Source organism: Echiichthys vipera, assembly GCF_963691815.1.
Source record: "Echiichthys vipera genome assembly, chromosome: 18".
NCBI lineage: Eukaryota > Metazoa > Chordata > Actinopteri > Perciformes > Trachinidae > Echiichthys > Echiichthys vipera.
The window spans coordinates 7774753-7787064 of NC_139843.1; the positions used below are offsets into that span (position 1 = coordinate 7774753).

Genomic DNA, 12312 nt, shown 5'->3' on the forward strand with positions numbered 1-12312 from the left:
CGGGTTCTCCGGTTTCCTCCCACAGTCCTAAAACATGCAGGTGTTCGGTTCATTGACGACTCTAAAATTGCCCGTAGGTGTGAATGGTTGTCCCTTTTCATCTCTATGTGCCCTGTGATAGACTGACGTCCTGTCCAAGGGACAAGCTGTTGAAGATGAATGAATAAATGAATGATTTCAACATGACTGACTGAAACATACACTGAACACTTGACCTGTAAGGGGGAAAAGCTGAGAACATAAAACACTTTGATAGATGTTCTTAATTAGTCATATTCAGAGCAAAAGGAGCTGGGGAGCACAGGACCCCGGAGACATGAACACACTAAACTGCAGCTCCTGACTGAACTCAAACTGTCCAGTGGGAAAACCGTTTAGGCCGTCAAAAACGTGGATAAACCACAGACTGTGGAATAAAGACGGACGTAGCTTCTGGGTGTGAAAAGTGACTTAAAGTGGCTTAAACCTGCATTCTTTCTATTTTGCCTTCAGGTGGTGTGTTGGAGCCAATTGGATGTTTTTTGTTTTGTTTTTTTGAAAGCTTAATTTAGATACTTTGTGTGTCGGTATATGACGTCACAAGGGGGCGGCAACTTGAAGAGGATGGGTCACGTCACCAAATTAAGTGATACATGACACAGGTGTGTAGTTTGAGCGCGTTTGTTGAACGCCAGAGAGAGAAACTGTTCTTACAACATGCACGCACGTGACTCAAAGGCAGAGTGTGAACGATTAACACAATAAAAACAAAAGAAAGTCATTTTGCACAATTACTAACACTTCAGCCAGAAGCAGAAGTCCCAAGAAGCACGCAAAAACAACTACAACTCAAGGTTTGGGCATCAAGGACACATTCTCACGGCTCAACGCACCACCACGACTATCAGCAAAGGGCCAATTAGTCCTAGTTTGTATAGAAGTCAATGAGAAAATCAGCCTACTTCTCACTTGATTTAATACCTCCTTAATAATTTTCCTAATGAGTTTAAGTTCTCATTCGCTAGTTTAGAGTCTTCTTCAATACAGGGCGATGTTAACTATAGAAATTATGGCCCTATTTAGAGAAAAATAGCCGATAAAGCAAAGTGTGATTGACAGGATCGGCATAGATAAAGATAGTTCGTATCAACTCTGGGCCTAGATATTTATGTTTTTTGCGACAACAAAAGCGAGAAGCTAGTATTTAGAGTTCTGTAGTGGTGTCCATTAAGACCTCAAAGTCAAGAGTAATTTAGATTCAGGAGACTGGTTCTGGGTCAGCTTTTCTCCTAATGTTATTGACACGAAGAGCCGCAGGTCGGGGGGGCAGCTAACTAGACACGTCCTCTGGAGAGTTTCCCCTCCTAACCCTTTTTTTTTGTGTCTTTGAGAAACTAAGTGCGAATGTTGAAGTTAACCAACTGCTGAGCTCTCCTCATTAATCACACAGGAAGCAGAGCAACCAGAGGGAGCTGTCCTACATCCCATGGACACACACACACACACACACACACACACACACACACACACACACACACACACACACACACACACACACACACACACACACACACACACACACACACACACACACACACACACACACACACACACACACACACACACACACACACACACACACACACACACACACACACACACAGAGACAGACTCAATCCTTAAAATAACCATCATAAATAACACCACAAAACTGTTTTAAATAAGGCTGCAGCATAACTCAACACTTGGATACAGCTATAATAAGAGCAGTGGAAGACAGTACAGAGGCTGGAGTGGTGAGACGGGGCGATGCACGAGCTGTTGAATGGACGGCAGTGATTGTTTTATCCTGTTAATGGCCCCGGAGGATACGCAGCGTTATTCAGGGCTTAATCTGACTTTATGTGGTGACAGACAAGTACGGAGGGCAAATATTGTGCCAGCTGTGATGCCGGGTCATATTCAGGGCATCCACCCAAACACAGAGACGTGTGCCAGTTTTATTTTATTTAAATCGAACCCTTTTGCCCTTTAAGAGCCAGTGTTTTTAATGCTAAACGTCACCTGAGACAAACTTCCCTTAAAATTTGGAGGGGAAGCTACAAGAGCGGATATTCAGCATGACTAATCAAAGTTGCAGTGTTACATAATCACAAACGTGTGCTGCATATCTCCATCAGCTCCAAATTTGGTGATTTCACGTTGAGCTCAACGTTCTCAAAATCCACATCAAATAAAAAAAGGTCACAGGCCAAAAAAGGTGCGTTACGTCGTCGTATCTGGGAGTAAAGATATGTTGCACCAGTGTGAGAGACAGTTCAGAGAGGACGGTGTTAAAGAAGCAGCTCGGGGTAAACACAACACTGTTTTGGCAGGTTGTTAGGTCTGGGGATGGACGGAGCACATTACCAGGGAAGGGATGCCTTTCCAATAACATATCTGTTAAAAAGGGTTCCCGTGTGACGACGAGAACTACAATCAGACGTGACGAGGGGTCAGGGGAGACGCCACAGGTGAATGGGGTGAAGCTTTAAACTCAAAGGTCTCACCACGAAACTTCCCCAGATAACTACTTAGATCAAGACAAGTCTTTTTTGTGTTACAAGTTCTGTGAATTTTTATGTTTGAACGTGCAAATGAGGCATTATTTTATGACGTATGTGCTATTTTTCACATTTCACATTTCATTTTTCACATTTCCAGAACAGAAATGTGAACATTGGATGAAGCCAAGTTCAAAACATTCTTGTTTCATTTTGTTGATGCATCACAGTCAAGGCTTTTAAACAGATCTGTTTTTATCACCCCATAAATCAGAAAATACCGCCACAAAGCCATAGAAAAAACATTTTGACCCGTGTTTTTAGGAACAAAACGTTGCATCAATCAGGTTATGAATGATATATGAACAAATGTATCTGGTAAAACCTTCAGAATATAGATGGGAAAGAAACTGGAGAGTTGGATGCAGGTAAGTGCTGCTGAAGTGCAGATTTATGGCTCAGAGTGAGAAAAAAATCTAAATTTTATCAGCGTTAAGAAGAATTCCTTTATTAGTCCCGCGAATGTGGAAATTCAATTTCACTCTATTTGTTCATGTTACACACACACAGGCCCGAAATACACACACATGCACAGACAGGACCTATATACATGCAACTTATGGAGAGATGTTAGAGCGATGTGGCTGCCAGTGACCGGCGCCCCGAGCAGTTGGGGGTGCAGTGCCTTACTCATCAGCACCTCGGCAGTACCCAGGAGATGAACTGGCACCTCTCCAGCCACCAGTCCACGCTCTATTCATGGTCCACACAGGGACTCGAACCAGCAACCTTCCGGTTCCCAGCCCAGTCACCTATGGACTGATCTACTGCCGCCCTAAACAGCCTTTGGAGACAGGGATTGCAAAACTCGACACATTTTCGAGACACTAAAGGCAAATAGGGTAAAAAAAAATGAACTATGAAACATCCCCAGCTGATTACTTACAGCTAGAATTTAATCTTTTTTGTATATAACACAATTTCTGAAATGTTGAGAAATCATTTTATCTGAAAGTGAACAGATGCAAAAAGAATCAAAAATAAAAAAATAAATAAATGTAAAAGTGTATTCTGGATGTTATCTTTGCACCAACTTTGATCCGTGCATAAAAAATAAAAATAATAATTCTGCCTTTAGCGTCTCGCCGTGATAAAAGAAACCAGTCGGGAGAGACAGACCAGTGCTGAAATAGTATTTTTATTAAATACTTTCAAGATCCAAGTTTGAAGAATAACAAAGCTATGATGAAGACCAACTAACACTCAGACAAACACTTGATAGTCGTCAATTCATGGTTGTATTTCATTGTACATCATGATCATGCAAAAAAACTCCAGCATCCACGTGAAGGCTGGGGGAGAAAGCGCAGCCCAATAGTATATCATCATAACAACGCAGGGAAAACGCTAACATCGAGGGCCTCATACCAAGCTACGGCTCCTGAATCCTTTTTTTTTTTGTAAATTTTGCAATTTTTTCTTTTTTCTTCTTTTAAATATTTTTCATGTCACCTATTCAACATTCTGGATGGAGGATATTTTTATTTCAAAAGATGCAAATATCATATATTAACACTAGGCTCCATCCTTACTCAGGTAGGTACATGGTAGAAATGTGTAACTGAAACATGCATATAACTAGGTCTCCCGCTCTGGTTCCGCGGTGGAGGTCGTAGAGACCTGCGCGCCCACACCAACGCTTTCTCTCTCTGCTTTTCAAAATTCCTCTCAACTGAGCAGGCACAGTTTAAAACCAACTAGGGCAGATTACATTAATAAATAATTTAGTCCTGATCAATCCATGATCACTCAATCTGTAATTTGTGTTGTCTTTCTTTACCTCCTCCCTCTTTTCCCTTCTTTGTTTTTATTTTTTTCGGCGTGCGAGGGAGAGTGCAGAACTCCAGCTTGGCAGATCGGCAAATTACCAAACGACAAGTTAACAGCAACGGCGACGACAACGAAAAAACTCAAACCAGTAAACACGGGAACAGAGAAACAACAGAGAGAGGTACAAATAAACATCTCAAGAGCAGTTGGTACACGGGGGAGGGGGGAGGGGGGGGGAAGATATCGGAGGGTGGGGTGCGGGTGGGGTTTGAGATACGACTGTCGCGGGTGGATGGAGACAATTAAGCAGCACAGCGAGGGTGGCACCGTGGTCACACAGCAGTGGTGCGGATATGTTACAAAGCCTAAACACACCACCAGGCGTGCGTGTGTGTGTGTGTGTGTGTGTGTGTGTGCATATGATATGAAGAGACGGCTCACAGCGTTGTGGAATCAGGAGTTAAGGACACTATGATGAAGGTCTTCGTGTTTAAAAACTCTTTTTTTTTTGGGCAAACCTGTTGTTTCTTTTATTCCCCGTCTCTAAAAACAGTCTTACGGCCACGGGACTAGAGCTGGTAGCCCACACGGGTGTGTTCACTTATGTTTGTCGTCGATAATCGAAAAAAACTACCAATGTTTTAAGGAAGTACTTTAAGGAGGAGAATTAAAATCAAATTTGAAAAATCTGGAGGAGAACTTTCCTAAACTAGATCACAGAGGTCATGGGGTGGTTCCCAGATGCACAGGATGAGTGTCTCTTAGATACATGTACATATATTACACTTTTCTACATATATCTATACATACACTGTATTTACACAGTGATTATAAACAAACCAGGCCTTTGCAGAAAGCAGTAAAAGGAGTGGGAGGGTTAAAAGAGGGAATGGTTTAAGAGAGAAAGAAGGAGAGAGAGGTGGGGGGAGGGATAAATGAGGGAGAGGCGGCGGGCAAACATGCAAAACGCAGACGCCTTTCCCGGCCCACTCTCTCCCTCCACTGCATACAGGCAACAGAACGTGTTAACACGCGCAGGTTAGCTTTAAACTTGCACAATATAATCCCTCTATTTAAAAACTCAGCTGCTTTAAAAAAACAAAAACAACAAAAAGAAAAGAAAAAAGGAGCCTTGAATGTCGGATCAGTCAGACAAGAACAAAACAAAAAGAAAAAAAAAAGAGGCTCCGGTTATTCACAGGAACGCAAAGAGAACAGGACGCTAATAACACAACAAAAACACGGAACTTCAAATCAAACACCCTGACCCACCCGACCCCGCCCCCGATCCCACAACGACACGACTTTCCGTTCAGTCGGAAAACAAGCACACAAACGAAAACACGTAAACACATAAAAAGCCTAAAGTTCTACACTTTGGTGCTTCATGTTTTTGATATCAAGTTTCTCTCGTCGTCAAGTTCTCGGACTGAGCCCACTCGATCTTTTCCCCCTCCAGAATTCAGACGGGGAAAATCTCCCTACGTCTTTACATCAACGTCCGGGTTAACGAGCTCAACACTTTCTACCCGGTAATCCCTAGAATGCCAAAAAATGTGTCCGAAATCTCAGCTGCTAACCTCACAATCCCTTCTGTTCCTCCCTTTATTAGATAGTGAATATAAATGCTTGGTTGGGTTTTGGTGGTTTCTGGTACATCTAGTCATAATTTACACAGCATATTCATAACTCATACTCATAAACTGTCACAAGTTCAACTGTAAATCCTCTCCTCACGCAGGACGTCTCATCTCGCGCGGGCAGAAAAAAGATGGCTGCCGTGGGGAGGGATAGAGGGCAAAGACTCGCCCTCCAATCAGGCGCCAGATGCATGCATCATCCCCTGGGGGCGGTGTCTTGTGTTCAGCCGGCCCCCAGCAGGTCAAAGGGGGGACAGGATTGGTTGGTATCGTGGAGAGGGATGCGATCTCGCCCGGCCGGGCTCCTGGCACTAGCCAATCCACGCAGAGGACGTGCCTCTTAAAACACGCTCGCTGAAAAAAACTGCCCCCCAAAACACACACTCCAGTAGACTGGAGGCTCAGGACCACTGGGGGAGAGAGAGGAGGAAACAGGCCGAAAGGTCAGTTAAAGTTTCATTTGTTTAAAGACAAACTACAATTAAGTTTTGCATCTTGATAGAATTTTTTTCAGTGAAGCAGGAAGATGATACCCAACTCATGCTGGTGCTTGCTTTATCTGAAAGCCACTAAGTGCAGGATTTTTGTTTGCTTATAGCATCTTTCAAACTATTCTGATAACGGACGGCTTTATCTATAGAAAGATGAGACGATCTAAGTAAAACTGGTGTCTTTCCGATACCACTGGGGTAGTGAAGTTCACCTGACGTTTAAACAGAAGTTCAAAGTCAAAATTGAGCACATTTCATCTATAAAAAGTTTAAACATTGTCCAAATACATACTGCGTATATGATAAGAGCTAACATTTTTCATCGTATTTTAAATGCAGCTGAAATCATTATGTCCCCACTGTCAAGCTCCAGCCGTCCAGTTAAGGACGTCACAAACCCGCTTTGTGATGTAATACTTGGTGAAACGCCAGCAGGGACGAAGAAGATGGTCTAAAGAGAGCGGCACCGCTTGTGCGACACAAGTTTGAGCCGTTGAGATAGCTGGCGTTGGCCCGCTTTGTTGATTCATGGTACGGCTGAGTATTGACTACAACCATAAGATGTGATTCATATCCCGATAAAATATGCGACGCAACACGCATTGATGTTTTAAAAGACTTTTTATGCCTTTATATGACAGTACAGCTGAAGGTTGATAGGAAACGGGGGAGAGAGGGGACGACACGCAGCAAAGAGCCAGAGGTCCGAGTTGAACCTGGGCCGCCGCGGCGAGGACACATTGATTTTGAATACTGACCATGTCCTACACAGAATTTACTACAACAGCTGTTTGGTATTATTCTGTCTGATCTCATGACTTAAACACTTTAAATCCAGGCTCACAGAGGTCTCAAAGTAAAATTAAAACACTCTGTTTCTTATCCTGGAGTTATAAATGAATGCAAATAAAATATGTTTCACTCAACATGCTTGAAAGACGTGTTTGTTTTGAATTGAGACATGCACTTTTTTTGTAAAGTGTACTGGCATTGGCGGGCTTTGTTGTGCACTCGTTGAGTAATCGCAGGTACCACGGCAAAGTCAGAAATGTTCAAATTCTCCACATAGTGGCTTTAACGCTGCTTGTGAGCGTGTGAGGCGAGTACCTGATCACTGTAGTGGTGCAGCAGGCGCTCCTGAGCAGTGGAAGTGAACGTTGAGCCACTTGCCATCGCGACGATGCCACACCCTGGTCTCCTCCGATTGGCTGGAACGAGGGCGGCCGGTGGTGTCCACAAACTGTGTGAGCCGGATGTAGGCGATGCACGCCGCATCCTCGCCGATCAGGTGCACGTGTGGGTTGAGCAGAGTGGTGTGCACGGGCTTGCTGTTCTTGCTCAGCACTAGATACAATAAACAGACGGCCGAAAAGAATGGATCACGTTAACTATCAGAAGGATTTTGAGGGTTTTAACTGCCTTTTTTGTGTTTTCTTTATGTAAATGAAGTTTCCTTTGGTGATGTTATAGTTACATAAAATCAAGTACACAAGTAACGTCTGCTCAAGCTAAATGGGAGGAAATAAAATGTGTGTGTGTGATTTTAAAAACCTCAGACACTGGATAGATTAACAGGAAAACGTCATATTTAATAGCTGAAGTATTAAAGTATGAACTGCTTTGAAGGAAACAGTGGAAAAAGAAACGGCACTAACGAGCAGTGCAGCAGAAACAATTGGTCAATTAATCATGTAGTCCATTAACAGAAAATGATTCTGAAACTATTTAAGTTATTCAAGATCTTGGTTAGCACTGTCGCCTCACAACGAGAAGGTTCCAGGTTCGCATCCCGGCTGGGGCCTTTCTGTGTGGAGTTTGCATGTTCTCTCCGTGTCTGCGTGGGTTTTCTCCGGGTTCTCCGGTTTCCTCCCACAATCCAGAGACATGCATGTGTAAGGTTCATTGATGACTCTAAGAATTGCCCGTAGGTGTGAATGGTTGTCTGTCTCTGTTCGTCTCTATGTGTCCTGCGAAAGACTGGCGTCCTGTCCAAGGTGTACCCCGCCTCACGCTCGATGTCAGCTGGGATCGGCTCCAGCCCCCCCGCAACCCCGACCCCGGGATAAGCGGTTGAAGATGAATAAAAAGATCTTTTTAAGGACGAATGCCAAAAGTATCGATAGTTACAGGGAAGATTTGCTGCTTTAACTTGCCACTAAACTGAATGTCCGAGTTTAAAACGACTGTTGAGACAAAACAAGCATTCTGAAGAAGTCTCATTGGCTCAGTGAAATTGACATTTTATAGAACAAATGATTCATAAACAGAGTAAAGCATTTGGCAGCTTCATCAGTGAACTAATACTGTGGAGTTCAGCACATTGGATAAAAACTTGACTACCTGACTACACTTTCTGCTGATCCTCGTCCTGTCTGAGCTGAAGCTTCACCTGCGTTTCTTGTACTGAACTTGGTCAAAGGGTTTTTCCACCTGACTCTTTGGGAATCGCACATCTGGCTCTATATGTTTTGAATGTACTTCGAATTTTCTTTTGTCTCCATTTTTTATTGTTAATTGTTTGTTTTATGTCTGATATTTGTGCTGCTGCCTGTTTCAGCCAGGACACTTGAAACAAGAGTTTTTTAATCTCAATGAGCCTTTTATTTCTGTTAAACAAAGGTTATATATAAATAAATGAAAGATTAAAATAAAATGGCTGAAGTGTGTGTGTGTGTGTGTGTGTGTGTGTGTGTGTGTGTGTGTGTGTGTGTGTGTGTGTGTGTGCGCAACAAGAGGAGACTCACAGTTTTCAAAGTAGAACTTGTGAAAGTCCATGCCCTCCACCAGGTTCCCCAGGGCCTCGGGTTCAAAGGAGGTGAGTCCAGGATCACAAATCCTCCTGAGAAAGAGCAACGAGAGAGAAACGGAGACGGGTGAGAAAGTGTGAGTGGGTGAAAAAAGACGTTAAGAGACATAAGAACAGAGAAACAGAGAGCAAAAAAAACAAAGCACACTCTAATGAATCCTGCTCTAACACAAAGCCGATTCACCCGTCGTACACACGCAGTCGTACTCACGTGTAGGCATCGAAGTCTCCATTGTTGATCGCTTCAATCAGCTGCTCCGTTATCTTGATGATCTCCTGTTTACGAGCTACAAAAAGAACACGAGAGACAGACAGACAGACGGTAAATGGTGAGAAGCCAGGGGGGAGGTGAGATAACAATTAACTATGTGGTGGGTTTTTTTCTTGATGACATTTTCTCTCATCACTTCCAGCTCCTTGCTTCCCTTCGGGCTCTCTTCGTCTGCGGCTACAGCTCCACACTCCTCTTTAACCTCATCACCCGGTCCGAAGCGGCCGCCTAACTGCGGCTCGACCTCATTGCCGTCTGTCGCTCTGCTTCTCACCTTCTGTACGACACAAAAACCGACTAAACACTCCTCTCTGTTGTGTGAGCACACACTGCCACCGAAGAAAAACAGAAAGTTAACTGTGAAAAACAACCGGCTTCGTTTGACAAAAACAATCTGAAGTGAAAAAACCCTTACTAGCCTTCCCCGGGGCTTTCTCCTGTTACCAACTGTGCTATCTCCATGACAACTCAGCACTCGCCATACTTTCACAGGTTTCCTCATTGAGCCGGTGCGATTGAAAGAGTCCGGGAAAGAAAGCAAGTTGCCCTTGAGTTACGATCTTATAACAATTAAGAACTTTCAAGCTCAATCGTCCAAAAAGTCCAAAGGGATTTTTCAAATGGATTTTGGATTATTGCGGAAAATGATTCTTACACATTTTGTTTAGCAAGATGATGAACACCACTTTTATGATGTTTGATGCGTAACACAATCTTTAAAAGTGAAAAGCCAACGTAAAAGGATAAGTGTCCCCACCACTAGCCTCAAACTGTTTTGTTTGTAGCCTCATTAAGCGTCTTTTTTCTAAGACGCTGATGTATTTTATGTCAGAACAAAACGTGAAAATCTCTTATTCTGTGTTCGAACCAAAACCCCAGTCGACTTTGAGATGAGGGAGGAGTCAGTGCAAAATGCTAACTCCTGCCACACTCTATTAAAACACATAAATACACATTTACTAATCATGTTAGTAGAGAAAATGTGTATCTCACATTAATGTCTCCCACCAGACCAAACCATAACCGTGCAACATGTAACCCTTAAATCTTCTGTTGATCCTATTAGTGAGTCCTCAGGTGCATGAGAAACGTTTCCACACATTACACGCACAATTTAAAACACCAATGAAACCACAAGAACACTTTCAACACCACAATAAGCCATCTCAAAAAAGGAAAAGGCTGGTGATGTTCTTTGTTTTTCTCCTTGTCAACAAATCCCACCAAAAGACCAAAACCAACGTGACCTGATCGTACGCACAAGTATCCTCTGTGCCACCGAGCTCCAAAAAAAAGATTAAAAACGCAAACACCATCCCGCTGTCTTAAGTATACACTGGAGCACCACATATACAAGGCATGGACTACATGGACTATGCATATGTGACACATTTATTTGATTTAAGTCTGCAGTGACTACATTTACAGCTACATTTAATATCACACTATTATTCTGAATATGACAATATTGCATATTTGATACAGGTCATGCAAACAGCATTTTCTCTTCGGATGGTGATTTTTACATTAAGACATGTGGGGTATGCAGATATTCTTCAGGTTTTAGATTCATTCGTTGGACATCTGTACAGCACATTCGGAATACACGTCTCAAGTGGGTTTTTTTCAGCAGTTTGCAACAGTTTACGGCCTCTCGCCCGTTTAAGGTCAGCTTGGTGCGTTGCAATGGTTGTTGCACACAAACCAACTAACCAACAGTTTGGCATGCAAGAGAAAATCCCACTTGTCTGGTAAAACAGAGAAAAACTATGAAAGAGTGGATATCAGCAGCTTTTTGCATGTGTGCAAACAACGGCGACCTTTTCAAGATGGTTGTCGAAGGAATGAAAGATGGAGGCTGTGTTCTCCTCCAGCAGAAAACTTTGTGAAATCCTATTTTGCAAGGCTGCGTGTCAAACGGGAATATCACTGGGATATTCTTTTTTACCAGCAATGTAAACAGTTTTAGTGTGAATACTTTACTGTGCATGTAAATGTAGTCATTGTTGCATCGTATCACAGACAGTGCAGCGAGGTGATAAAGTGTTGAAAGAAAACATTGTTACTTTTGTCCTTTTGATGGGAACATAAGAAGTAAACAAAGAAAAACACCAGTCCCATTCTTTCACAAGTCATTTGTAAGTTAGTTATTACACTTATTTTGGAGCCAGTGTAAATAAACTCTTTCAAGACCTGAACATGTATCAAACCACCTTTTATTGATCGGATACATGTGGAGTGACTCGCCTCATTTCAAGTCTTAAAACAGGAGAAAATTAACCGTAAAGGTATGTAAGATTTAATAGAAAATGACTTGTTATTATGGACGTTATCTGCAGGCTGCTTTCTTCAATCCTGAGAAAACTGCCATTTCAGAGATGCAAGCTTTTAGTGTGCAACAGCTACAAGTGAGTAGACGGCAAAGGAAAGCTAAGGTCAGTTAGTCAAGACTTGTTCTTACTCTGCTTAGTGTTGCTTATAGCAGCGACAGTGTTGCTCCCTAGTGGAGCGGCAGGCATGGAGGACTGTGAGAGCTCAGAGTCAGGGCACGAGCTGTTGCCTGTGCTGTTCCATGCCATGCGCTTTACATCATGCGGTGGAACTGAAACAAACAACGGATGGTCAACACAAAACACATGGATGGATGACAAGATGACAGAAAACGTACATGTGATCATCCACACAGATCATGCAGTAAAACTAAAGTGACAGAACTGGATGGAGACAAAGCTGATGTGGGTTCAGCAAAATT

General features: G+C 42.9%; 1 protein-coding gene across 6 annotated transcripts in view; it reads right to left on the reverse strand.

Annotated features, from left to right (window-relative positions):
• Positions 1–3700: 3700 nt before the first annotated feature.
• Positions 3701–12312, reverse strand: part of LOC310960905 (calcium/calmodulin-dependent protein kinase type II subunit gamma-like) — a 41933-nt gene continuing 33321 nt past the window's right edge. For 4 of the 6 annotated variants that reach the window (XM_083932756.1, XM_083932757.1, XM_083932755.1 and 1 more), the window contains 4 exons: positions 9501–9576; positions 9228–9322; positions 7591–7827; positions 3701–6402 (listed from right to left, as the gene is read on the reverse strand). In XM_083932756.1, the coding sequence (XP_083788882.1) occupies positions 7595–7827; positions 9228–9322; positions 9501–9576 (404 nt within the window). In that variant the 3' untranslated portion in view covers positions 3701–6402; positions 7591–7594. Of the gene's footprint in view, positions 6403–7590; positions 7828–9227; positions 9323–9500; positions 9577–12021; positions 12163–12312 lie in introns of all 6 variants that reach the window. The other 2 variants (XM_083932753.1, XM_083932752.1) reach the window with 1 other exon arrangement.